At 44.7% G+C, this 26,940-nt stretch overlaps 1 protein-coding gene across 5 annotated transcripts in view; it reads left to right on the forward strand.

Moving 5' to 3' along the window:
* Positions 1–24,314, forward strand: part of MAPK8IP3 (mitogen-activated protein kinase 8 interacting protein 3) — a 61,332-nt gene extending 37,018 nt beyond the window's left edge. For 2 of the 5 annotated variants that reach the window (XM_010568564.1, XM_010568565.1), the window contains 21 exons: positions 610–762; positions 2,359–2,440; positions 4,214–4,365; positions 4,985–5,041; positions 5,523–5,693; positions 7,344–7,470; positions 8,311–8,406; positions 9,930–10,091; positions 11,007–11,172; positions 11,636–11,821; positions 12,443–12,629; positions 13,427–13,549; positions 13,825–13,905; positions 14,450–14,517; positions 15,956–16,104; positions 16,959–17,130; positions 17,256–17,369; positions 18,793–18,831; positions 20,673–20,852; positions 21,168–21,311; positions 21,885–24,314. In XM_010568564.1, coding sequence (XP_010566866.1) covers positions 610–762; positions 2,359–2,440; positions 4,214–4,365; positions 4,985–5,041; positions 5,523–5,693; positions 7,344–7,470; positions 8,311–8,406; positions 9,930–10,091; positions 11,007–11,172; positions 11,636–11,821; positions 12,443–12,629; positions 13,427–13,549; positions 13,825–13,905; positions 14,450–14,517; positions 15,956–16,104; positions 16,959–17,130; positions 17,256–17,369; positions 18,793–18,831; positions 20,673–20,852; positions 21,168–21,311; positions 21,885–22,006 — 2,731 coding nt within the window. In that variant the 3' untranslated portion in view covers positions 22,007–24,314. The remainder of the gene's footprint in view (positions 1–609; positions 763–2,358; positions 2,441–4,213; positions 4,366–4,984; positions 5,042–5,522; positions 5,694–7,343; positions 7,471–8,310; positions 8,407–9,929; positions 10,092–11,006; positions 11,173–11,635; positions 11,822–12,442; positions 12,630–13,426; positions 13,550–13,824; positions 13,906–14,449; positions 14,518–15,955; positions 16,105–16,958; positions 17,131–17,255; positions 17,370–18,792; positions 18,832–20,672; positions 20,853–21,167; positions 21,312–21,884) is intronic. The other 3 variants (XM_010568568.1, XM_010568569.1, XM_010568567.1) reach the window with 2 other exon arrangements.
* Positions 24,315–26,940: the final 2,626 nt, after the last annotated feature.

Consider the following 26,940-nt stretch of genomic DNA (forward strand, 5'->3'; position numbering starts at 1 on the left):
AACAATTTAATAGTTGATAAAGGAGACCAGTGTAATGGACTTACTTTTTGAGAAAGGCTGGCAAACCAGATACTAAAGCTAAGCAGCTAGGAAGAGGAAGGCAAAGTACTCCCAGGGGAGAGTTGGACAACTTACTATGATAGGAAGCTGCTGATTTTAAAGATTTTAAAATATATCAGAGCTGATTGGAAACGCTTATTTATGTCACCATCATCCACAATTACCCACATCTGCAGATAACAGCAGTTCTGAAAGGTGTATTTCAGACCTTCATTCTGTTAAAAATAGATTTGAACCTTATGCGGGTGATAAGTTACCCTACACCTGCTTTCTGCAGTATTCTGCCATCTTCTTAAGGAGATGTTGGTCTATCAGTCAGGATACAGGACTGGACAAACTTCATCCTGACCAATTATGGTGATTTCTGTGTTTTTCTGCAGCTCCTTCTTGCCAAAACCTACTTTCCCATGAGTTATAGCTGGACTGAATTGTTTTAAGTACACTCATTTCAACTCTCCTTGTAGTGCCTGTGACTTTAGTTTCAGGTCTGTCTTACGGACAGCTGCTTGGTTTGGGCATTTTTCTTATTGTCCCTTTCACACCTTTAAGAAATGCTTTGAACGTTGTGAAGAATGATTTGATTGCCAAGGTGGACCAGCTGTCTGGAGAGCAAGAAGTGCTGAAGGGAGAGCTTGAAGCAACAAAGCAGGCCAAAGCCAAAATGGAAACCAGAGTCAAGGAGCTGGAGGAGGAGCTGAAAAGGTGAGTGATTCACACCCTGCCCCAGGGAGCTGGGAGGACATGAGTGATAAACCCACCTCCTCTGTTAGTTTTGCTGTTTCCCTTATGGAGGTCAGCACTGGAATTCAAAGGTACCTTACAGAGCACTTCAAGGCTGATTGTAGGTGGCTGAGATACTAACAGTATCTCAGTGTTGTGTTATTTTTATTGGATTGAAATGGATTATTGAACCTTAGAAAAACCACAGAATTTAACTCCCCAGGCCTAGGGTTCTACAGCAGCAACTGCAAATCCAGGCTCCCTGGAGTGAAGCGTTCAGAGTTTCAATTTGAAAAAAAAATTTAAAAAATTTAAAAAAAGGAATTTCAAAACCAGTAGTTTTGAAGGAAACTGTCAAGAGCTTGATCCTCGCAGCAGCTAAGACAGCTCTGAGAAGAATGAATGCCCATTCACTTCATGAAAGAGCTAATACAGATTCCCAGAAACAATATCTAAATGCCAGTATTGTTAATTGTTTCATTGGTCAAGTTAAGAATGAGAAGAAAAGGCAGAAGAGATTTTAAAGTCTTATGCACAGTTGGAGAGATCCCGTTTCTTATTTTCCACTCATACTAGAGAAACCGAAGGCTGAATGCCTAGCAAAGCCTGTGATGATTTCACATCCATAAAACTAAAGATGCCCTATGGGGCTCAAAGCAACATAATTACATTTTTGACTAGTTGTACGTTGCACTGTGGTTTCTCAATTCAGATGACAGTGTTTATTTTGCAGCTGGAATCTGGGAGGTTGCCTCTCTAATCTGAGCACAGAATCACCAAGAATAACACAGACTGGTCTCTGTTGTTCAAAATGTCTGAAATGAAAGTAGTCTCACAAGCAGCGGAAATAGGTCTGATTTTTTAAAATGTCTTTTTGAGTCTCTCATGATATACATAATATATATAATATATTATGCAGTAGGGACATGGACTTTTAACTGGCAAGCATGCCTTTCTAGGAGTTGGAGACCATTTTTTTTCTGCAGTGTCTTTGCTGTTAATAAAAGTGCTTGTAATTCAAATGGAACTGCACGCCTGCACCTTGGTATGGAGTTTAAAAAAATTAAAAGCACTCAGATAAGTACTTTAAGTGTTTTATTAACACAGATTTAGTGTTCTCTTCTTTACCATTGCGGCAAACTGTCCTTCACGTTAGAGGTTTTTTTCACTGCATTGAAAACAGAAGCAGCCCAGAAGGAGAACCTAAGCCAACATTTTCACTGCCGATAATGGCTCAGTTTTCCCGTGGTTAAGATCTCATCAAACATTTGAAATAGATCATGGCTGTGAAATAGAAATTGGCTGGTCCATTCCAGTGGTCAGTATTTTGGTGCTCACATAAAATATTCCAAAGAAATGGGGTGATGTTGGTGAAGCTGTTCAGAGTAACATGCTGCAAGAGAGAAGAAAACTTATCAGAGAAGCATCTCATAATTTGTACACTTAGCTCGCAGTTTGAAAACGTTTCCTTGTGATGCATGCAAACAGACCTTCCCATAGATGGTTCTCTTTCCAAAACACCTCACGGCCAGCCATGGTATCACTTACTGGTTTGATGCCTTTCTTCCTGTTTCCTAGAGTGAAATCTGAAGCGATTGTTGCCCGACGAGAACCCAAAGAGGAGGTGGAGGATGTAAGCAGCTATCTCTGTACAGAATTGGTATATTACATTACTAAAATGCCTGCGGGGAAAGGGGGTTTATATACTTACTCTATATTACTTCATATGTATGAGTCCTGAGATGCAGATTGACCTGCCCTCATTAATGATGAGGGCAAAGCTGGTGAACTGCGGGTTGTTGGTGATGAGCATTGCTAATAGACAGGTGTCATGACATTACCTCTTCATATGACTTTCAAACCATAGTTTGACAAAGATGAGCAGCCAACACAGTGGCAATACTGTGCACAATGTGGCTTCTGCAGAGTGGTGCTAGAGCAGTGCCCTGCTCAGCACCTTTGCATTTTATCTGGTTCTCCCTAATTTTGAATTACAGTCTAGTGTACAGTGTGGTTTCTTTTGGGGTCTCGCAATAGTCAGGCTTCTCCAGAAGAGCTTTTCTCCCCATTGACAGTGAAGCTGTAAGCTGTGAGGACATTGTGCAGTGAAATCCAGGTTATGCAGAAAGCTTTGCAGCCATAACTGCCTTCTTTTGTTAGTTCTGTAATCTAATCTTGCGGCATTGTTTTCCTCATTATTTCTTTTACATAAGCCAGTACGGCCTGTTACAGGATACAGGCAAAAAAGGCTCATGGACTGTTCTTGTATGACAGCTCTTCAGACAGTTTTGGCTGAGGTAGAGGCTTTTCAACAAAGACCAACTGTAGCCAAAAAAAAAAGGCAAACCAAAGTGGTAACAGAGATTTTCCTTGCAAATGTCACTCTGCTAGGACAAGGAATTAGATACACTTCTTTTCAATACTACTGTGTTCTTACTTTGTAAAAGGTATTGGAGCAGGTTCAATTCTAGCTAATTCTCTTGGCTTAACTGAGGTGAACTTGGTCTGTTGAGAATTTAGGTAGATGGGAAAATTTTCAAGTTGTGCTTGTGAGATGCTGAAGAGGACTAGATTTCTTCTAAGCTGAACTGACAGGAGGTGGTTTTTTTTAAATTAAAAAAAAAAAAGTTTGTGAAATTCCTTTTAATTTATACGGGTCTTGTTCTGACTGGTCATACAGGTTGATTCCAAGTCCAGGGAGGCTGGAGAGGGACTTGGTTAATTTGTGCTATTCCAGCTCTCAGCAGTACTCACCAGCCAGGCTGAGCTTGGGAATTGCCACAGTCTAGGCACAATGCAGTGCTGCTTCCTAGTAACGAGTTCCCAAAATCCTTACAAATTCTTTTTGGGCAGATAGTCCCCCCAGTTTAGCCATGTTGCTCTCATTTTCCACTCCTCAAAAGAGACAAACAGAATCTCATTCCTATTGCCACCTAACCCAAAGCTGCATGTGCGCTCATTGGAAAGCCAAGTTGTGTCACCAAAGAGGAAAAGGCCTTTCTTTAGTTTCTAGTGCCCTGCACCTTTATCAGCGTGTACTAACAGAATGCCTCCTTCCCAGTCCTCTTGAGGGGATGGATGGCATTACATGGTGCTCCCTGCTGTTAGTGACTGAATTTGCTAATGAACTAAAACTTTGTTTTCCAAACTTTCTGGACCAATGGACCACAGTCAACTCTCATAATTCCTTGCAGACTATCAAAGCACCTTGCTGGCAGTAGTCTCTGGGTGGGCTTTTCAGTTTCCACGGGTTTGCAGAACACCCCAGAGGTCCACGGGCCATAGTTTGGAGCTCACTCGTCTAGAATGAACGCCTCCTACGGGGAGGTCAGGGGGTAATCAAACAGAACGGGAGAACTAACAAATGTGTCTTTCTGTCTCCTGACTTGCCCTGTACTAACATCAATCCCCTTCCATCTTTTGTTGGCTGAAGCAGTGCTCCTCCCCCCTGCAGGACAACATTCCCATAGCTCAGCGCCGCCGCTTCACCCGTGTGGAAATGGCCCGGGTTCTGATGGAGCGCAATCAATACAAAGAGAGGTTGATGGAGCTCCAGGAGGCTGTCCGGTGGACAGAGATGATCAGGTGAGACCGGGTGTTAGTGAACATTCCCATTTAGGACAGAACCTGGCCATGTTTGACTTTGTGGTCAATGGAACCCCTACCAAGATATGGGTCAAGAAGTGCTGAAAGTTTTCCAAATTGTAGATGCTTCTCTCCTAATACCTAATGCTTTCTCTCTTATTCCTGAACCTGGGCTGCAAATCTCGAGTTGCCATCCTTATTTGGAGACACTGGGCCATTGTTTGTCTTGCTTGTTTCTTGTATGCTAATTAAGCTAGGATGAGATGTAAGGAAGAGGGTTGCTTCTAATTAATGAATGCTAAAGGCTATGGCTTGAAGTGAATATAATGCTGGGGTTTGTAGTTACCAGACTAGTACTGTGAGAATAATAATGCTGCAGGGAGTTGATAAAACTTCTAATTGAACACACTTGCACTTCATGTCAACATTGAAACATAAAGTGGTTGGGTGTGCTCACATTAAAGACTGGTGCATGTCACTTCCTCTGTTGTGTCTTGTAACATGTTAGAATGAATTCTGAATTTTAACATGGCTTCCTTGACGGAAATGACCTGCTGGTTGGCAGAAGCTTGGGTATGAGATGCTGAAATTAACTTGCTTCTGCTGTGTTTGTCCTTAGAGCTTCCCGTGAGCACCCGTCCGTCCAGGAGAAGAAGAAATCCACCATTTGGCAGTTGTAAGTTCTTTGATGGTTTGTGTAAGATTAAGAAAAGGGGAAGCATTGCCATTTCTACTTTAGGCAGCAACGTAATAGATTCTGATGTTAATGAAATGTCAACTTAAGGTGTTGTTAGCTGAACCTTTTTGCCTTCAAGGGCTTCCTTTGTCCTTAGCGAAATTAGAATCAGATCTGAACATCCACATTGGTTTTGTTTTACAAGCTGAAGAAGATCATGAGTACCCTGGAATGGAAACATACATAGACTCACAATCAGTTTTAATAAAGGGCTGTTTTCAGATGGTATCTGTTTCTGGAAGCTAAAAGCACCATATGTCAATCAAACTGAAGGCTTAGCTCTGTGTTTGAAGTAGGGCAGTTTTCATGAAGGGCTTACAGCCCCTGATTGCATACTTCTTGCTTCCCCTGTTGTGAATCCTATGGTGTGGTGTCTCCCCAGGCACCTTTTCTCATATTTGTTGGCTTTTTCTGTCCCTAGCTTTAGCCGTCTGTTCAGCTCTTCCTCGAGTCCCCCACCAGCAAAGAGGACCTACCCATCTGTGAACATCCACTACAAGTCTCCAACAACAGCAGGGTTCAGCCAGCGTCGCAGTCACACCATGTGCCAGATCTCCTCTGGCAGCCGCACCCTAGAGTTCTTCCCTGAAGAGTGAGTTGCCTGCTGTGTGCCAAGCCAGGTCCCCCTGCAGCTCTCCCAAATAGCTGTTTTATTTTAATTTTAATTTTCTTAAAATAAGCTGTTTTCCGCTTTTAAAAAAGTCTGTGTGGTGTTAACACGTTTCTGTCTCTTGTGGTTTATCTCCCTGACCTTTTGCTCATCAGTTACCACATGGATGGGCTCAGCAAACTTTGTCCTCCCAAACATATCGCTGCTGTGGCTTTCTAGGCCATGATGATTCATCTTGGCAGGGACTACTGTAGGCTTGAGTTGGCCTCAGCCCTTGTTCTGCACTCGTATTTGCAGACTGCGTTATAGAGTGAAGTAAGTCTTTTGTGGTAGAGTGTGATGGCAGCATTGGGACAGCAGGATGGAGTGTCTTGCCCAACCCTGTTGACAAGGAGTTTAGGTGAAGACAAAAGTTGTCTCAACAGCACATTAGGTTATATTTGGTTTTAATCTTAACTATGCTAAAAAAGAGCCTCTAAGTGTTGCTACTGCAGAGTCTTCTCCCTATCTTTTATGTCTCTGACATGAAGGAATAAAATTCTTCTGTGCTTTACTTGACTTCAGAAGCATGTGTTCTACCATTATGAGGCTGTAGTTTCATACGTAGTATGTTTTTGTGGAAGGACTATGGAGAATGTGATGGTAAAGTATTATAATTTCTGTAGTAAGAAGGATGTGTTGGAAAGGTGATAGATCAGGAGAAGAGAGATTGTCTTTATAAGGATAACTTTGTATTTTATAGATACCCTCTGCCTTTATTCTGTTCCTTTTATCTGATTACAATATCATAGTCATTATGTGGTGTCAGAGTGCTTGTCAGCAGTGCATTAAACGATGTGACTAACCACTGTCAGAAGCTGTTTGTTCTCTCATCCTCTCCACAGGGGAGGAAGCATGTGCAGGGAAGTGTTCTGTTCTAGCAGGGGGTTGTTTTTGTTTTAAGTATATATGTCATTATGTGTGTGTGTGTAGGGGTTTTTGGTTTGGGTTGGATTTTTTTGCTGATGTTGTTCTTACCTTGGAATGATACTTTAAAAACCTATTGAGAGCTGGAACTGATATTAAAACAGCCTTTGTTTATATTAAAACATATCTTAAGAGCTCACAGATTAATTTTTGTTTTAACCTTTGCCAGTGCAAAGCTGGAGTTGTTCTGTTGAAACGAGCAGTTTCAACAGCATTTAGTGCATATTTTCCTTGTCATCAAAGAAAGCTTTAAAATGGACAGAAAAACAAATAGTTGACTATAATGAAGAAGGGAAGAACTCAAAATGCCTTCCTGATGCAGACATTAGATCAGTAAATTGTAACAGCTAAGCAAAAATTGGTGTAATTTCATGGATTCATAGGTCTTATGGAAGGTTGATTCCCTGTTTCTGAAGGGCTTTTGGGGCACTGAAGTGGGGATGACAATGATTTGGCCTGCCACATTGCTCAGGTAACAGGGAGTTACAGATTAGGGATGCCTATGTCTGCTTCTTAACTGGGTTTTTCTCTCTCTGGTTTCCTGCATCTGTTTTCAAAGATGAATTTGGTTTGCTTTGTCTCCCCTGCTTTGACAACACTCCCTTAACCTTCAGCTTCTGTTTTTAACTATAGATCGAGAAGTAACGCTGTTGCTTTTCTCCTCAGTGACTGTACGTCCTCAGCACGTCGTGAGCAGAAACGCGAGCAATACCGCCAGGTCCGGGAGCACGTGCGGAACGATGACGGGCGATTGCAGGCCTGCGGCTGGAGCCTCCCTGCCAAGTACAAGCAGGTAGGGACCACTCTCTGGACAGGCTGAGGGGACATCATCCGCCACAGTGAGACCAGTGAAGATCTAACTCTCCCACTGGCAACCTTAGCCTTAATCCTTAAATATTTCATTTAGAGGTGTCATATGCATATTTTATTTGTATGATAATTGTAGGCACAGATCAAATTAATCTTTTCTGTGTCTCCACCAAAGTCAGTGGAGGGGGCATTGCTCTGCATGAACATGCTGAAAGAACCTACCCTAAACCGAAAGTACTCAATCTTCTTTGTCCAGAGCCCAGTACTTGTTTTTATTTCCTTTGTTATTGTAATTGGGCTTGAATATTAGATATTTCATTTATACTCTGAGAACTTTACTAATCATTTGGTATAAAAACCAAATGCAATCCAGTTTGCTCCCACTTCTCCCCAGCAGTAATACAAAATCATGTCATCAGCCTCATTTATTGTCCTATGACTCATTTAACTGGTCAAAGACCACCTGAAAGGAAGGAGTCTAGCAGTGTGGCTTGAGAGTGGATGAGTTTCAGGCCATGGTGGAAGGGAACGCCAGTGTTCTGACTTCTTCGCAGGGAGCATCTGTTAACAACCCTTTCTCCATCAGCAGTGCAGCGTATAGCCTCTGTTGACCATAACTGGGGCCATGTATCATGGTGAGAGATGCAGTCTCTTGGGTAGGCTGCTCCCATCCCTGTAGGGACTGTTTCATACAAGATGTGAGATGAAGCCTCAGCAGCACCCATCTTGTGAGCTCGGTTCTGCCATATTGCTTACATCTCTCTTACCATAGCCTGGTGTTTACAGCTTTGTACTGCCTTTTTCGTCTTCTCTTCCCCCACAGCTGAGTCCCAATGGTGGTCAAGAAGACACTCGCATGAAAAACGTCCCCGTGCCTGTATATTGTCGCCCACTAGTAGAGAAGGACCCAACCATGAAGGTACGTTGTCTCTGCATACCATTCCAGTCCAGAAAGGGGACATGGAATAAGCAAAGAATTTTGGTTGCTAAATGTGCGATTTTTACAACAATCTGTATTTTTTTTTTACATTATATATTCCAAATTCTATGTTCTGCTTTCTTTTTTTGAATGGTAGTTTCTAGTGTATGTAGGGCAAAGTACGTCCCTCTGTAAGGACATAATTCTCAGCTGATTCTGGTTGCCAGGTCTCATGCTTCTGTCTTACATCTTACGCTTTTATGAGACAACTCTTACATAATATTGGCAACATTTTATGCGTATAAGGCTTTTGTTAAGAATCCTTAGGGTATAATGCAAACCAGTATAAAAATTAAAGAGAATGAGCAGGTGAAAGTAAAAATGCATTTCATCACTCTTTTTTAGATTCCACTGTTGACTGGGATTCACTGGTAACAGTCCAAAATTATCTAGAGCAGATTTTTCTGAAGCTGTGTCTGTCAATACTAGAATATTTTGGTTGAGAATAGATAGTCATCTCTCTGCAGGCAGCACATTTATCTGCTATAACTAGTTGTTTTGGAATAGTCAGTTTGTCATTAACTTCATTCAGAGCTGATTTTTAGATGTCATTCTGATGTTTAAGTTGTAAGAAAATTCTTATGCTGTTAGTTGTTTCTAGAAGGTTGGTGTGATCTTGGAATAATATTCTGTTCAGCATCTTTCCTTTATGATTTTGGATAAATCCGGTATTTGTTTCTGTAGTCCTGTTCCCAGCATTCTCCTATAAAACTACCTGGAAATAGCTCATAAGAGGTTATCTAGATTTGATTTCAGGAAACATGCAATGTGCTTCTTTCACTCTGCATTTGTTACATAGGAGCTAAACCAGCAGATTCTGGGTTGTGTCCCCCTCCGCCTTTTTTTTTTTTTTTTTGTGTCTTCATTTTTTGCTGTCTTAGTTCTTTAAATAGCTCTATGTTGTGGTTTAACCCCAGCCAGCAATATATATTTAAGTGAGATCAGGCAAGCACTGATTTTTGGGCAAAGGAGTGTGTGAGGAAGCAGAAGAGCGCAAGGGATGGGAGGGGGACTAAGGAACAGGAATGCATTGAATGTATATCCTGAGCCAGGGAGCCACTGTCAGTTTTGGTTGAGCAGTCATGCTTAGTGTACCCCAAGCTGGTAACATCTGCCGTATCCCACTTGCTTTACTACAATGACTTAGGAACCCCAGCGTCAGAAAAACCTGAGGACATTTCAGAAGCCTGTTTTCGGTTATGCACCTGATTTATTATCTTAATTTTCTTTAAATCTGTTAGTCACATCTGTTAAAAAAACAGTGATTTTCGCTAAGTTACAGAGAACCTTTATCCTACCCCCATCAAATCTGATTATGTCTTCTAGTAGACATCAACAATATCTATTATTTCCAACTAAAGGTTTTAGGTATTTGACATGTGTCCACAGTTCTCTACAAAGGTGCCTGAATTTCAAGAGACCCTGGAGCCTCCAGAATTCTTAATTCTGTTTCTTTTACTTAGCTGTGGTGTGCAGCTGGAGTCAATCTCACGGGATGGAGACCTTTGGAGCAGGAGTCTGGGAATGGGCAGAAACTGGATCCTGGACGTGATCCCCTCACCTGTGATAGGGAAGTGGAAGGCGAGAACAACAAAAGTAACCATACATCTCCTGAAAAGAAAAAGGTCAGAAAAGAAAATGAAATTTTTTTTTTTTTCCCCTCCAGTGTTTTTTCTCATTCCATCCCTGACATGCCCCCTGTCTCAATGCCTGTGTACTATGCTATATTATGCACTAACTTGTACTTCTGAGGCATCATCTTGTGGGGCAGGGTTGTGGTGTTCTGGCTCTTCAGTAACTTTCTGTGTGATTTGGGATAAGTAATCCAGGATAAAATTTTCCAACTTCTGCTTTTGAAACGCTTAATAGTAAGTGCAATTAAGTGCTTGATGAGGTTGCTAGGAAGATTATGGAGTCCTCATCACTATAAATTAAAAAAATAATAAATAAACTCAGGCAAAGCTTTGTTAAAAAGAACATAGACATAGCAGAGTCCATGAGTCCATTTGGTTCAGAAGTTGAAGCTCTTGAGATTTATTCCAGCTCTGTTTTTTAATAGTCTTAAGTGGTTTATTTTTTTTTTAAGAACCAAGCTGTAATTTGCAGATAGTAATACAACGTTTTAGCCTTTCTGGTTTGTGGGTTTTTTTCCCACAGCTGTCTTACACTGCTGCCCTATAGCCTTCTGAGATCACTTTGCTTAAGCTGGTAGGTTGAGTGCATCCCATCTCCATGGTATTCTGTCTAAAGTGAATGTTCAGTGATACATTAGTCAGACATCTCAGAAGAGCAATTAGTGGCCAAACTCCTCTTGCCCTAAGGAGCCAGATAGGCTCTTTGGCCAGTGTTCCAGATACTAGCGCAGCAACGTAAATGAATTTTGCATAGCTCATATTGTTTATTTGCATCAGCTAGGAAGAGACTTGGCTCTTTGAAGCCAGCATTGTGGTATTTGCATGTGTCAGTGTTGCCAAGCACTAATATGCTCAATCTGATCTCAGAGGAGCACTGATTCCACCCATGTGTTTGCTCTCCTGAAGGCAAAGGAGCTCCATGAAATGGATGCCACGTCCAGTCGTGTCTGGATCCTCACTAGTACCCTGTCAACAAGTAAAGTTGTAATTATTGATGCCAATCAGCCTGGCACAGTGGTGGACCAGTTCACTGTCTGCAATGCTCATGTGCTTTGCATCTCCAGCATCCCTGGTAAGTGGGGCCCAGGCACTGGCTGTGATCTGCACAGGGTCACCTGCTCCACTGAGGAGGGACAAATGTAGTGTCCTCACTTCAGAACTAACCCTTAGACCCTGCCGCATTCTGTAATTGTCCCTCAAAACCATAACTCAGATCTTGCCTTCTTGTAGGACCTTTCCATGGAGATCCCTCACTGTTGAACATTTAGTAAGTCGTTCCTTTGGCACATAAGGATGGTTCTTGGGAGCAAGAGTGAGCCTTGCCTAGGTTTGGGAGGGCTCTGTAGCTGGCCTGGATGTTGATTCTAGGGTTGAGGGGATTTACCATGATGTTGACTGAAGCTGTGGTGCCTCCCCAGGGTAGTGAACCCTGAGGGTCAGCATCTTCCATCTGTATGGTCACCTCAGGAGTACTGCTACATTTAAATTAGCAGTGACAGCTAGATTTATGGGAGAATCTGTTCTTTGCCCTTCAGCGGCCAGTGAGAGTGATTATCCTCCAGGCGAGATCTTTCTGGAGGGAGATGTAAATCCTGAAGAGTCGTCTGGAACAGATGGTGTCTTGGCAGGAATCACTCTGGTGGGCTGTGCGACCCGCTGCAATGTGCCACGAAGCAACTGTTCCTCGCGTGGTGACACACCTGTGCTGGACAAGGGACAGAGTGAGTTCTGGCACATGAAAGTTAATGGCAGTCCAATTACAGCTAGTGCCATACAAGCTTATGGTCTTACAGCTGCATCCTCCTGTCCCTGAGTTAAGTACTTCAGAGGCCTCAAGAAGTTTTTTAATGTGGTACAGGAAAACCAAAGGCCCTTTTGGTACATTTCTCTTTAGAACCCTCCTTTTCTCTCTGAGTGATCCACATCCTGCAGCCTGGTTGCAGGGGTCATATAGCAGAGTATTTTGGACAGGTGATACATTTGTCCTGCTACAGTTGCTTCTGTTCTCATTGCTTTCTCCTCTGAATCACGTCTTCTTGTGAAGTCAGTTAAGCCCATATGAAAACTATAACCATGCCCTTGCTGACTCCGTATGGCAGTAGGCAGCCCTAGAGAACTTCTCATGTTTTGCTAGTCACAGATTGTGCCTCACTGTAAAATAGCCTCTGTTCCCCATCTGAGCAGAAAACACTGGATGAGCTGCTGTCTGTGGTGCAGGCTCAGGGCTTGACTGAATTTGGCAAGGAGGGATAAATTTAAAAATTAACAAACAGCCTGATTTCTATATAGCTAACTTACCAGCTCATTCTCCAGTATGTCTCATGCTGTTCTTTGTCTTTTAGGTGAGGTGGCTGCTGTCTGCAATGGGAAGATCAACCAGTCCCAGTCTACTGAGGAGGCAACAGAAGCTACGGAGGTACCAGAGAATGGTACAAGTGAGGCAGATCCTGCTCAGGCTCGGCCTGGGCCCCTCACGGAGCACGTGTTTACAGATCCAGTCCCTGCACAGGCACCTCTTAGGCAGAATGGGTAGGCAGTCTGGGGCCAAAGTGCCAGCTTACTTATTTATCAGCTCTGTTTTTATAAGCTTTTTGATACGAGAACTAGCCTGATCTTCTGACAAAGTGTCAAACTTTTTTCAGTTTTGTGCCCAAATAGTATTACAAATGGGATGATAGGGAGAGAAAGAAAGGAAATGAAAATAAACATGGTTCAGCCTGCAGCAGACTGTGTCAGCTGTTTAAGTGCAAATATTTGATCTCTCAGTATGAATCTAGACCTGCTGTTAAGACAGATCTTCCAAAGTACGTGTACACTTAATGTTCTTACTGAAGGAACTTATTGATTCATGTGTAAAAATGATAATTGATTTATTCTAGTAGTACCTCTAACGTGCTGTAAAGACAATGAAGAAAGCATATTCACCACCCAAAAATTCTTAAGATAAATGAGTCTGATGTGATGGCCTGAGGAGCAAGGTGGAAGGTCTTGGATAGAAGTTGTTCCTAAATGACCAAGTTGTTCTAAGTTGTTTCTGTTGAAGTTGGAAATGAACTGAGAAAATAGTTTATGCAATAGTACTGCCAAACACTAAGTTAAGTTCTATAGATTTGAAGTACTTGCTATTTGTATTGGTGGGGAAAAAAGGAAGTTTTGCAAATTGCAGATTCAGGAGTCAAGCAATTAAAAAACACTGAAGAGAAGGAAGCGATTTGTGTATACAAGGGCCCTTGTCTGCTTGTGAATGCCAGATTGTGAGCGTAGATGGGTATTCTGTGTGTGTTGCTGCTACTAAAGGCTCTAACAGTGTTCTTTTGTCTCTTCAGGGAGAATGGACAGCTGAAGACAGAGTCAAGCACAACACTGCCAGATCAGGAGTTGAATGGGGATGCTGCTGGGACTTGCACCAGTGCTGCCCCCACCATGTGGCTGGGAGCACAGAACGGCTGGTAGGTTCCCTTTGGGCTGGCAGATCTCTCTGTCACCTCCATTGTCTGGGCTCCACTTTTCATGTCTGCACACCTTTAGTTCATGTCTTGATTCTGGAGTAGGTTTTCATTGCTCATTGTTGTTCTGAGCCCTCAGCTCATCATAGGCACAGGGATTTAACCTCGATTTCTTACCTAACCTCCACCTTTCCTACCAGCAGAAAAGACTCAAGCCTAGTCAGGCTGAAGGTGTGGGGCCTTGCTGCTAACCCTCCCTGATTTGTCCTTTCTCACAGGCTATATGTGCACTCGGCTGTATCCAACTGGAAGAAGTGTCTGCACTCAATAAAGCTGAAGGACTCTGTACTGAGTCTAGTGTAAGTGTGCATGCCATGGGACACTGAAGGAGGAGGTTCAGTGCCTAAGCAATATTTTAGATGGGGGTAGCAGCTCTTTGTCAGTCATCTTTTTCTTTGCTCTTCTAAGTGCATGGGTTTGTGAGGAAAGTTTCCCAGGGTTTTTGTTACTGGAAAGCCTCATACTGAGCCATTTTCCTGCTCAACTGCAGACCTGACCCAGTTCAGTGAATAAGGTACTAAATGAGATTAGCAGTATCAGGAGGAAATAAGTGGGAAGGAGAAAGGCAAAACTTCACTGGGGTGTAAATTAGGTGGAATTTGTTGAAATTGATGGAGTTTGTAGTGCGAAGGAGAAGTTAACCTCAACAGGAAATTTATGAATGATCTTACTACAACAAAGGTAAGAGGTATGACCCTCAGCCCTTGCAGGATTTTCCTGCAAGTGCTAAACTGAATGGGAATTGTAGAAAGAACATAAAGATGGTGCGCGTGGATGTCAAAAGGATTTGTTAGTCCCTTACTTTTACAGGTTTTTTAAGTATTTACTTTTCTGTGATTTCAGGCATGTGAAAGGGAGGGTTCTTGTTGCTCTGGCAGATGGAACACTAGCCATATTCCACCGGGGAGAAGGTAAGAATCAACGTAGTAAGAGAAAACCAAACTTGGCTGGAAGTGTAGCAATGGATTAAATGCTATTCTGAATTGAGAAGGAAAGGTGCTGGCTTGCCAGAGTACAAACATGATTAAAATGCATAGCTATTATACACATGTAATCCTTATCCTAAAACATCTAAGGCATACTTTAACACCATTTCCTGAGCTTTTCTAAACAAAACCATGCGTGTGTGTTCTGTATAGCACATGCAGGGTAAATGCAACGCTTTTGGGAGTACATATGCTGTGCAGTTATTTGAGGCATGCTTGGTAAGTTTAATGCATTTGGGCCATGTCGGTGTTACTCTGCCTTCACAAATCAACTGTAACAGGGCATGCACAGGGAGCTCCACGCAGCTTAGGCTGTACCTGAGCAGATCATCTGTGCAGTTGCAAATAGGACTGCTGCTTCCCACAGACATTGGACTCTATATAAGTAGTGGAATTGATCACTGCATACACAGGAGGCAGAGCTGGGATTCTCTGGAAGTCTGGAAATCCCAAATAAATGGAGCCTTTGCATTACACTTGGTCAGTTTTTTGTGTTGCAAAAAAGAGATGTCTGAGTAATCTGACCTGCCTTAATCTTGTCACTTCAAGATATTTTTTGAATTCTATATTTCTTGTCCTCTTTACTGTTGTAGGCTTTGTTTGTCTATGGCTTGAGCAGTTCCTGAGCTGTGTTCATACCTGAAAACACAGAGGAATTTGCTAACTGTGACTACTGTTTGTATATTAAGAATTTAGTTATTCATTGAGTAGCAGTTTATCCATCAAGCTAAAATACAGAGATTTCTGGTTTTGTGCAATTTAAATTTTGTTTCAGCCTTTATCATGAGTTCAAGCCTGACCATTGACACATAAAAATTGTTCCCATCAGAAACAGGATAAAGCTTCATGACGTAGAGGCCACCTGTCTGTGAAAGACACAGTATCTGCTAGGTTAGTTAGAAAATAAGCATGAGAGAAGGGAGATTGATTCCTTATCCTGGATTTGACACTTTGGCAAAATTATGTTGTCCGTGTGATATGAGGAAGCCTCACCACAAGGTTCATTTCCTTTTAATTTTCCTCATAGTCTTGTTAGGCTGTCTTTCTTCTTCCCCTGCTGTTTTTGTTGTACTTGTTAGAGAAGCCTGTTCGCTTCATTACAGTAAAAGGATGTTTAAAATAGCCTGATTTGGAGAGCTTTCAGCCCACCAAACTAAACTTTATTGTCATGTGTTTTGTAAGCATAAGACTCTGCCCATATAGTATTACGGGTTCATAGGAAGTTCACAGACATAAGCAAAATGAGCATTTGAGTACCAGCTAAGCCTGTATACTTAGTTATACATGGAAAGGTAGATGATTCTATTGTATACTGACATGTCATGAAGGAGATGCATCTTTCTGCACTTGTTTTCCACCTTAGACGGTCAGTGGGATCTCAGTAATTACCACCTAATGGACCTCGGTCACACTCACCATTCCATCCGCTGCATGGCTGTTGTGTATGATAGAGTCTGGTGTGGCTACAAGAACAAAATCCATGTTATCCAACCTAAGACAATGCAGATTGAGGTAAGAGAGCAAATGTGTGTGTATGCATGCACATGCTTGTGTTGTATTTATTCTTATAGCTGTTTTCTGCTGCAGTGCATGGAAATGCAGAACCTTTGTATTGTCATTGCTGACGGTAGGACCCAAACAGTCAATCTGGGTCAAGTTATGACCCAATCTGCCAGGGGGGTATTTATTCCTTCCTCCCTTTGCAGAGCTTAAATCCTTAGATAAGTCTAAACTGAGCACTTTCTTTGCCTTTATTAGTGAATCTGTGAGGCCACATACTGTACAGAAGTACATGCGTGCTTTACAGCTGCCCTTCATATATGATCTAAGACTTCTCCATCTGTGGGCATTGTGGCACAAAGGAAGAGTACAGTTAGCAAGCCCTAGTGATCCTACTTGCCTAAGAAAAAAATGATGTTTAGAGCTTTTTGTTTGAAATTCAATACAGTGGTGTTGGTACAAACTTATTTGACAGTGCTTGGAATAATTCTAGTAACAGGAGAAGAAGTGTTGAATCTGTCGTTCACGTCAGTGAGCCAAGGCAGTTTGATCTTTGGAATTTATACTGGAGTTGTGTGTTTTCCTTTTCTACCAAGCATATTGAAAACTCTTGGTTTCTAAATGTTCTAGCTCATGAATTGGTTTGCAAAGACCATAATCTCTGCAGAGCTGTTATACAAAATCATTTCAAGAGAGGGAATTTTTGTATACTGTAGTGAACTTCTGAGGTCAGCTGGCATTAACACATTTTCTCCAGGAGCTTTGAAATCCAAACAAGTGATCTCAGTTGAGGAAAATGGAGTATAAGTGTAGATAATTGCAGACCTGTTGTGAACTCACATTGGTCCACCTATTTGGCATTTCAGAAATCCTTTGATGCCCACCCTCGGCGGGAGAGTCAGGTGCGACAGCTGGCATGGATTGGAGATGGAGTATGGGTTTCTATCCGCCTGGACTCCACTCTGAGGCTTTACCATGCCCACAGCCATCAACATCTGCAAGATGTCGACATTGAGCCTTACGTCAGCAAGATGCTAGGTGAGGCAGTAGGGACTGTCAGTAAATGTTCTGCTGCTTACTGAGATCAGAGAAAAATCAGAATTCATTAGCAGACCTTGCCCAAAGTCGTAACTGACTCTTCAATTCTTATGCATGCTTACTAGGCACTGGAAAGCTGGGCTTCTCGTTCGTGCGGATTACAGCCCTGCTCATTGCTGGCAACCGCCTCTGGGTAGGGACAGGGAACGGTGTCGTCATCTCCATTCCATTGACTGAGAGTAAGTGACATTTATTGGAGATACTTCTGCATCCCCCCTATAAAAAGAATGCTTTTGTGTGTTATTTGTGCAGCATGGCGGATGGTTCTGGCAGGCTAATGCTTTCTGGACATTTTTACTCTGAACCTGACAGACCTTTGATCATAGCAGCGTTCGGAGAGAAGAGCCCTAAGTATGAACAACCTTGAACTTGGTTTAACTCTTCCTTATTAAGGAATTAAGTGTTCAGTTGAGTGGATTTAACCTGTTTAAAACCAAATAGGTATTTGTTACTGTCCCTTTCAGTTCAGCTGAAGGCATTTCCTTCTTGGAGGACCAATGACATCTCTACCATCTATACAGTTGTCTTTTTTGAGTTTGACCTTGACAGAGCAGGCTGATGGGAACTGATTCTGTAGCTACTGGAAACCAGGAGAAACAAAGCTTTGGGAATTGTAGTAAGTCTTCAAAAGGAGGCCATGGGTTGAGAAGTCACCAGGAAGATCTCCCTGGAAATTTTTTTTTGGCACTGACATCTAAAAGTCTCCATAACAGTATTTTCCAGAAACTGACCTTAGAAAAAGCTTCATTTACTCAAATTAGGGCTCAGCTTTTATTTAGTAGAAATCAGTATCCTACACCAAATTCAACCTGGTGAGCAGACCCAAGCAGTAGTAGTTAATAGGTGCATCTCTGGAGCTGGAAGTTTAGTTGAAGCTCTTAGTAATCCTGTTCTGTACCTGCCAGTCAGCATCTAACTTTGCAGGTCTGTTCCAGATTATAATGGGGGAGTAGGATTTGAAGCTGATTGCGGTTGCTTTCAACAGAAAGCAGCCAAATTAACATTTTCTTACCACTGCTAGCAGGAAATCTGAGAAGCAGGAAATGGCTCTTGTATAAGAGCAGCAAACCTGTTGTAATCCTCCTGGAAGTCAGGGCTGAGATGGTCTCCTCTAAGGCTAGTGGAGCTGGATGTGCCCAGGGCTGACACCAGGAAGCCAGTGACACAGTCATCTTTGCGCATTGCAATCTTGGTCTCATTTCTGAATCCCTGTATTAAAGCCCATTCTTTCTTGGGGCTGGTGTCTTAATTCCAAGTTAAGCTTGTTCCCTGCTGTAAACCAGTTGCATTATCTTTCAGTGTTTCTGTAAAAATGTGGTAAGCAGTAAGGCCTTAGTAGAAACTTTAGCAATGGATCCTTGTGACCATGGTCCCTCTCCAATCTCAGATACTACATTTGTCCTTGTAAGATAAGAGCAAAGTGAGCAAGAATAGTGTTGGTATAAACTGATCAGAGCCTGTAGCTCCTGTTGCGGTTTCTCTAGGTTTTATACATTTTTGTTGTTCCCTGAATTTTCTCCCAGTAATCACCTTTTTCTTCTCTCCCGTCCTGCCTGTCTCTCCCCTTGCCCCTCTGTGTTCCCACTCCTTGCCTGTGCCTAGCTGTAGTCCTCCACCGAGGCCAACTCCTTGGGCTCCGGGGTAAGTCCATTGCCTCCTTCCTTCAGCTTTCACTCCTTTTGCACCCATTCATCTTTGCAGTCACTTTCCCACCCTTCCATCCTGCCATTCAGCTCTCTCCATCCATTTTTCCTCATCAGGCTTTCATTTTAAGTTGCATCTGAGAAAAGCGACCAGAGACAGTAGTGTAAATATCCTCATTTCCCATGGCTAAAAACATTTTCATCCATCTCATCAGCCATCCCTGGTTTTTTTTTGTCAAGAGTACTTTATTCTTCATCAGTAGTTCCCTTATTGTGGTAGGCCAGGTTTGAGATAGGGACTGTAAAGGTTCATTCAGTCACAGAGTTCCAGGAAGCAGGAGTAGACTGTTCTTCCAAGGTCTTCCTTGGTCATCCTTGGTTTTCCAAGGATACTTCTGTCATCAGTTCCAGGCCAATGGCAGTAGGTGCTGTGGCACCTGCCAGCTGCAAGTAATCAACCAACACTTTTAACCAGAGGGGACTTTGGTAAACATTAAGAATTGTGTGAGTTTGTGCCAGTTAAGGCAGGGCCTGAGTTCAAATTTATGCTTACCTTAGCCCTTCCAGGGTCAGAAAGGATTATTTTTTTTGTCATTGTAAGGCATTTCTGTGGCCGTCCAGAAGCATTATCAACATATGTCTCCTCCTTTTAAAGCATCTGATACTGGTTGCAGTAAGAAGCCAGATACTGAGTGAGAAGTGCTAGTACCAGCCCCGTCTGTCGATCAGATGAGCTCAGCCAGTTGTAGCTGCTCACAGCAAACCAAAGCACAGAGGTGCAGAGAGCCTTCATCTTGAGGATCTTCCCCTTGCACACACTGATTCTCATTCTTCCATCAAAATATTTGTACTTGTCTCGCCATCCTGGCTTGAGTCTGATAGGTAAAAGTCTCCTTTGTCCAAGTCACTTAATTGAAATCCAGCCCAAGCCAAAATACAGAATTACAGATAATTAAGCAAGCAATTCAGTTCTCTCACAGTAAGTGAAAGCCTTCTGATTTTAGTACTGTTTCTGTTTTACTGATGTGGGTGCATATGGAAGGAAAGCATCTCCCGTGCTGAGCTCTGAGCACTGGTCTCTGTTCCTTGGTGGGTGGAAGCATTCACATTCTCAGAGCCTGGACATGAAGGATGCTGGCCCCTGAGCCCACCTTGAAATCCTTGGAAGCTGGTGGTGGGCATCTTTCAGATGTTCATGGCTTGAGCAGCTGATCTTCTTGTGTCATGGCTAAATCAAGGACTAAGGAAGGACCTCACTCCACTGCTGTGACAGAGACTGTTTTCAGCAGCCTGTGTGCTCATGGCTTGGCATGAGCAAAAGACTTAACTTGGAAACTGAGCAACTTCACCAATCCAGAAAATAGCAATAATTCTCCTCCAGGTGCCCTTAAGGTCTCACGGGTACAGTGGACACCTTTGGATACCCTGCCAGGTACAAAAGACCAAAGTTGATCCTAGGACTGTAGGTCATTTCTGAAGGCTGGACAGGATCGCTGCTGGTGAAGAGGCCTTCACTGGACACCGCAGAGATCTTGTCTAGCTTGCCCTAGGGTCACTCTTGCCTAGCACGTCCAGGGATGTGTGCCTCACTAGTAGCCAAATACTAGATTTGATGAGAAAACGTAGTTTGTTACCATGAGTGGATTGTTACCAGCCTAAGAGAGGGACTGTACAGTTTTGTGTGGTCTCCTCCATCACATCCTTTACACAAGACCTTTAAAGAGACCTGCACCCTTAAAGGTTTTCCTTCATGGCTCATGAGTTTTCTCTTTGATTGAGTCCCTTCTGTAAATGGGAGTCAAAGCCATCACTGACAATATTCCTCCTCCATGTCCCCAGCCAACAAGACCTCACCAACCTCTGGAGAGGGCAGCCGCTCTGGTGGGGTCATCCATGTGTATGGTGATGACAACAGCGACAAATCTGCCAGCAGTTTCATTCCCTACTGCTCCATGGCTCAAGCACAGCTCTGTTTCCATGGGCACCGTGATGCTGTCAAGTTCTTCGTCTCTGTGCCTGGTAAGGATGAGCACAGCCTTTCCTTGTTGAGGGTCTTGTCTTACTGTCCATTCTGTAGCAGGAGCTTCAGCTGGTCTGCAGCAGATGGCTGTCCATGGCATTTCTAGTGCTTGCAGATCACTGTGGCTCAGACATCAATAGTTTAAACTGCAGTGACTTCCAGATTTCACAGCAGAAGGAATTGGCCTGCCCAATTGTGTGTGTGTCTCTGTGCGCGTGTGTGTGTCTGTGTATGTGTGCGTTTGTGTGTGCGTGTGTGTGTTAACTGCGTGAGGGCTGAGCAGAGGCACTGACAGCACCTCTGTCCTCTCCCAGGCAATGTCCTAGCAACCCTGAATGGGAGTGTGTTGGACAGCCCTTCAGAGAACCCCAGCACAGCGGCCACAGAGACCGAGGGGCAGAAGCTGAAGAATGTCCTGGTGCTGAGTGGAGGAGAAGGATACATCGATTTCCGGATCGGTGAGCGCCTGTGGTGGGAGGCATCTGGAACGGGAAGGGGTGCGGGGCTGTGGTCATGGAGAGAGGGATCACTGCCGTGGGAGTGAAATCTGAAAAGCACTGCTCTCTGTTTCTCCTGCCTTTGGCTATGAGGGCAGATAGCAAGCATTTTCCTTGCACAACACAAGACTGCCAAACCCTGCCCCTGCCTGTGCCTGCAGTGCCACGCAATCTACGTTAATGACCCTGGAGAGAATAAAGCCATCTGTGCCACTGGCTCCAAACATTGCTGCCCTACTGTGGTCACCTGTGCTGCTCCAGGGCGCTCTGTGTTGTAAACATTGGCTTCCCCAAAAGGAAGGATGATTTTCCCTACTGCTGGAGATGGTTTGTTCCATCTATACAGTCCTGCTTCAGAAAAGCTCCATGTGGCTATAAATGTTCTCCAGGCATAAAGGAAGGTCTTAGCTCATGCTCTCTGTTGTCAGACTGCCGAGACTGTAACAGGGGTATTAGCCTCTTTGGAAGTATTCAGAGCAGTGCAATTTGGGATTTTCTTTCTTGCCTTTTTTACTCTCTGTTTTCTCTCTTCAGGGGATGGAGAAGATGATGAGACAGAGGAGAATGCAGGAGATGCCACCCAGGTGAAGCCAGTACTTTCCAAGGCTGAAAGGAGCCACATTATTGTGTGGCAGGTATCATACATCCCTGAGTGAGAATTTCTCCTTTCCCACCAATGTAAGTGTCCCTCCTCCCGCCTGAATGCCAAGATGTACATACAGAACGCCTGCATTATACCTACTGCTGGAAACCGACCCCAGACAACTGCAACGGCTCCTGCCTTGGACTGTGACCCCCTTCTAACCTCTGAACTTGCAGCTTTCATCTTGGGCCCGTGCGCTTTCTGCGTGGTTGGATTATTGTTCTGCTCTGGAGCTGGCATCTACAAGGAGAGAAATGGCAGTGCATCGATGAAGTGAAGCTTGGAGCTAGAACTGTGCAAAGCCTTTGCCCAGCGCTCGGGAGCTGGCAGCTGGATGGGTGGTGGCTCAGGTTCTCTGGCAGGTTGCCTCACTCCCACCTGCATGAGAAAGAAGTATGTCCCCCTGGCATCCCCCGCCAAATCAGTGATGGTGAATCACAACTTCTGCAGCACCCTAGCAGAAATCCTTTCTCGTTCACTAGTGGACTCTTCACATTATCCACCCTTAAGCACAGAATAATGTGCTACGGACTGAGAACAGCTGAGTCCAAGGAACCCTTAATAGAAAGGAGTGTCAGGGTTTGGGCAGCATTTCTGCTCTTTGGCTGGAGAAGGCAGCAGTGCCATTACTGTGGGGAACACATCCTCCATACTTGCAGATGGAAAGTCTCCCTCCTCTGCTGCTGTTGTTGTCTCAGCAGTCGCGTGCTGGGTGACTCTGTGTGTCCGGAGAGGATTGTTTGGTAGCCTCAGATGGGAGAAAGGTGTTTGATCATGAAGGCCACAGGGCCTTTGGGAACTGTGGTAGCAAAGGGGTACTGGAACCTTGCTATTTTAAGAGCAGAAAAGGCAGCAATACTTGTTAACTCCCCTTTCCAAAAATGCAGAATAGAACTCGAGTTCATTCTGAAAGGTTCAGGAGAAAGCTCTCTCTGCATAGCATTTGTTGGCTTTTAAAACACAGGCAAGGGCAGATGACATTGGTCTGCTTGGTCTGCTGTGAATTCTGCATTAACACATTGAGATTACGTTGACACATAAGGCTGTGTCTCCATCCCAGGAACTGCTGGAAGGAGGTGTCTGTTTTCCTTTACACTTTGGCTGTTGGTTAGGAAAGACTGTAGGTGCAGTCAAGGTATAGAAAGGCTGTGTCTCATCTGAGGTCACACAGAAAAAGGAATTGAGGCCAGATCTCCTGACCTCTTACCCAACCTTGCAAGCACTGACTTTGTTACTAAGTAGTTTGAAAAGCTGGAAGTTTCTGACTCCTGCAGAGAATTGACAACCCCTGAGAAAAATTCTGACAGCTGCCCTTGTCTAAGGAGCGCTGGGGGATTGCAAAGGTGCGTCCTGCTTCAAGGGAAGCAGCAAAATTGGGGCCAGGGAGAGCGGTTTTGAGCTGCAGGTGCAGAACATGGCAGTTCCAGATGTAGAGGCAGTGGTTTGTCCTCCCTTTCTGACAGCGGAAACAGTCCTGTCTCCACAAGGACAAGTTCCATTTCCTTTGAACACTCCCTCCTGGATGTGCAGGACTAGAGCAAGTAGCAGTTGTTAGCGTTGAATTTGGAAGCTCCTGGTGGTCATCTTGTTTCTTCCCTGAGCTGTGCAGCACTCTGGGGCTCACAGGGATGTCCGTGTGCCACTGTGGTGGTATGGAGACAGCTGTGGGAAGCCTCCATCTCCTGGGAAGGTCCCAGCTGTGTCCTGCGCTTCTCACCATGGACCAGGCTGCCCCTAAGGCTTGTGATCTAAAGCTACTTGTGTGCTGCAGGGATGCAGTATTCCCAGGGGAAGCTCCAACATGTGGCATCTGTCCTGATGCAGCAGCACTGAAATGATTTTTGGATCTGCAGTTCAGAAAAGGCTGGGGCATACCTTTCCCCTGCAAGGAGGCAAGAGGACATCCCTGGAGAACAGAGGCCTCAGCCACCAAGGTACAGAGCCACAGTGGTGCCCACGCTGCCTGTGAGTGGTGCTGGTGACACGGGCACCCACACCACTCTTTACTGAGGTAGGAAGCCAGCTGGACGGTGTCCTCCAGCCATTGGCACACCAGGCTCTGCAGTTGGCTTTGCCTAAGGGATGCTTGCAGACACCACCTGCATGCGGGGGGACCTTTCACCAGGGACATTTCACCAGGGCACTGCTGACCGTGCCAGGCTTCTTGTTCACTTTCCCAAAATGCTTTCTGCTAGGAAGAGCTCATTGGATCACAACACAGAATGCATTAACGTTAACAAGAACAACATTTAGACCACAGATTCCACAGACATGTAACAGTTCATCAGTTAAGGCCAGGTAAACTTTGTAATTTGAGCTAATTGAAGGGGGGGGGAGGGGGAATAAAAAAGCCCTAGTAGGCCCAGTTCCTTAGCTCTATCGACTCTTCCATAGGAAAATACAGAATTGCAACGTTCTTACCTCTTACTGTTTGTTCTGTATCTGGTTTTAGCAGTCAAAGTGACAGTACTCAGTCTCCTGTCACCTACTGAGCCCTGGCAACATCAGGAAACAGTCTCGGGCCTCTACCAACAGGTTTCTTTCCAGCTCAGTGCATGTTTTCCTCCAAGAAAAGCACATGTCAAAGAGGGGCAGCTACAGCTAAGTAGAACCAGCCTCTTCTGTCAGCTCCTGTGAGCATTTGGTGGCTGCTGGGCAGCAAGGTGAGAACTGACTGGCTTCAACACACTTCCCTGTCATATCTCCACTGTGATGTATGTAAAGTATCTTGTATGTTACAAAAGGATTTTAAAAAGTGTCTTAAGGCCTGTAAACTCCGCTATTTGGTCTGAAGATGGCATTCTGTAAAGAGACTGCTGTATGAATATGTTCCCATGCTTTGTCCCCTATGCTATCAAACAACGAACCATATCTGTTCTGTATGTAATAAATGTGTTAACATCACCAAGTGCAGGGCATCTTGTTCCTATAAAGGCACTGGGATTTCTGCTCAGTCATTAATAGCAGCAAGACACTTAAAAGGGTGGGAATAGCAGCTCAAGTGTTCACCATTGAGCAATTTAGTGGCAAGAAATGAGATGTGGATTGCTCACTGGGTCAGAGCAGAGGGGCCTGGTCCTGCAAGCCACAGTGCAAGCTGTAGCTTCTCCCAGCATCAGAAATAAAAGGTGGAAAAGACAAGTGTTCAGCTGCCAGCTAGCTGCAGCTGTCCTTGTGGTGTCCCCTTCAGGTGAGCTGCCAGGGTTAACATGTCAGGCTCAGCTTTCAACAAGCAATTTGCCAGTGATGTCACCTGTCAATACAGGGTGGTACTTCACAAAGTCCCATAGGAATCCATGACATTCAGCACTGCTGGAAGTGAGTTCCTCTTAGTCCCAGCAGTGCTTGGACACATTTCGTATTTATTTTGTAGAACTGCATTAATCCAAGGGCTGTACATAGCAATAATAGACAAGAAAGTTCACCTCCTTACACCAGGAGCAGCTCCAGCCCTGAGCAGGGGTCCCTAAGGTGACTCACCTCCATGACTAACCCCTGCACTGCAGTCCTGTGCAGGCCAGGGTGAAGTACAACCTCCTGGGTTAACAGAAGCACCTCAGCAATGAAGTTTGGAAAAGAGGGCCTGGGATCCATCACGCACCCCTGGGGCTGCACCCTTCAGTACAGCCAGGAGCAGTCTGAGCAAGGTACGGAGTGAAGTGCAGCCATGTCTGGCACCCACCTGGTTGGCTGAGGAAGGGGCTCACTCTGGTCATCCTTCAGACCACCACCCCCATGCTGTTAAACGACCCAGGAGGTTAACACACAGGTTTGAGAGTCCAGCACAGGTCCCAGCGTGTTCTAGGCATTGAATCCAATATGTGGCAAACTGGGGCTGTGCAGCTTTCTGGAAGGGGACCTTCACAGTTGGACAAGGTGCTCAGGCTGCCCAGGGCTCTGTGTGAAGACACCCCCCCCCCCCCCAAGTGTTAAGGCCCTGAGATCACCAGCAGGCCACAAGCCTCATTTAAGCACCAGCTGGGGCCTTCAGTCTATGCCTGAGCTGTGCTGTAGCTGTGCTTTTCTCCAGCTGCTCCCAGGTGGACCCCTGGGACTTGGGGGTTTGGACTAGATGATCTTCAAAGGTCCCTTCCCACCCAAGCCATTGTTTGATTCTACGCCTTATGGTGTATTGTCTCCATCTGCTTTTGCTCCTGGCTGGGCTTCCTGGATGGACCCTGATTATGGGTCATTTCTTGCCTTGTCTGCGGCTGCTGGCGGACCCTGTTGCTAGCACTTAGCTCTGTCTACTGTGGTCCAGACTCTGGGCCTCTGCCCTGTCAGGGACAGCACTGCCTGTGCTGGGGCTGTGTTCAGCTCCTGGCTGTGCAGGACGGAGGATTAGATTGTTCTGCTTGTCCCATCTAACTCACATCTACCCCTCCCTTCCCACCTCACCCATCCTCAGTTTGTGTGCTGGTTCAGTAGCACCTCAGTCACAGAAAGCACAATAAGGCACCAGGTCAGCCCAGCACCTGGCAGCGGAGGCTATAGAAACCAGAGAAGCTGTTTTTCCATCAGCTGCAGTGGGAAGTCTCACAGCTCAAAGTGTCTGTGCCTTTAGCAACACTCCCGATTTTCCCTCCCCTGGACTGTCCCATTGCTGCCGAAGCCAGTGAACCAGCCCTGGCACGTGCCCCACAGTGCTCCCGCCACCACAGAGGAGGAACAAGAGCTCAGCTCTTCCCAGCCTTTGTGCCTTGTCATAGGACCAGCTTTTAACTCATGAGAAAAACCGTCCCTCTTATCCCTAGGAGCCTCTGGTGAGGAACCCCATGGAAGTCCAGGTAGCCGATGTTGATCTGTTTGCTCCTGCCCGATGTCAGCCTTTTTCCTGGTGGCTGAGGCCACATGTTCCCCTGTCTCATCCAGGCCTGCCAACACACTGGGCAGGGCAGAGTCCAGTTTTTGCTTTCCCTCGGTAAATCTCTTCAGGCTACTTGTGAT

This window comes from Haliaeetus leucocephalus, unplaced genomic scaffold, assembly GCF_000737465.1.
Source record: "Haliaeetus leucocephalus isolate CR32 unplaced genomic scaffold, Haliaeetus_leucocephalus-4.0 Scaffold250, whole genome shotgun sequence".
NCBI lineage: Eukaryota > Metazoa > Chordata > Aves > Accipitriformes > Accipitridae > Haliaeetus > Haliaeetus leucocephalus.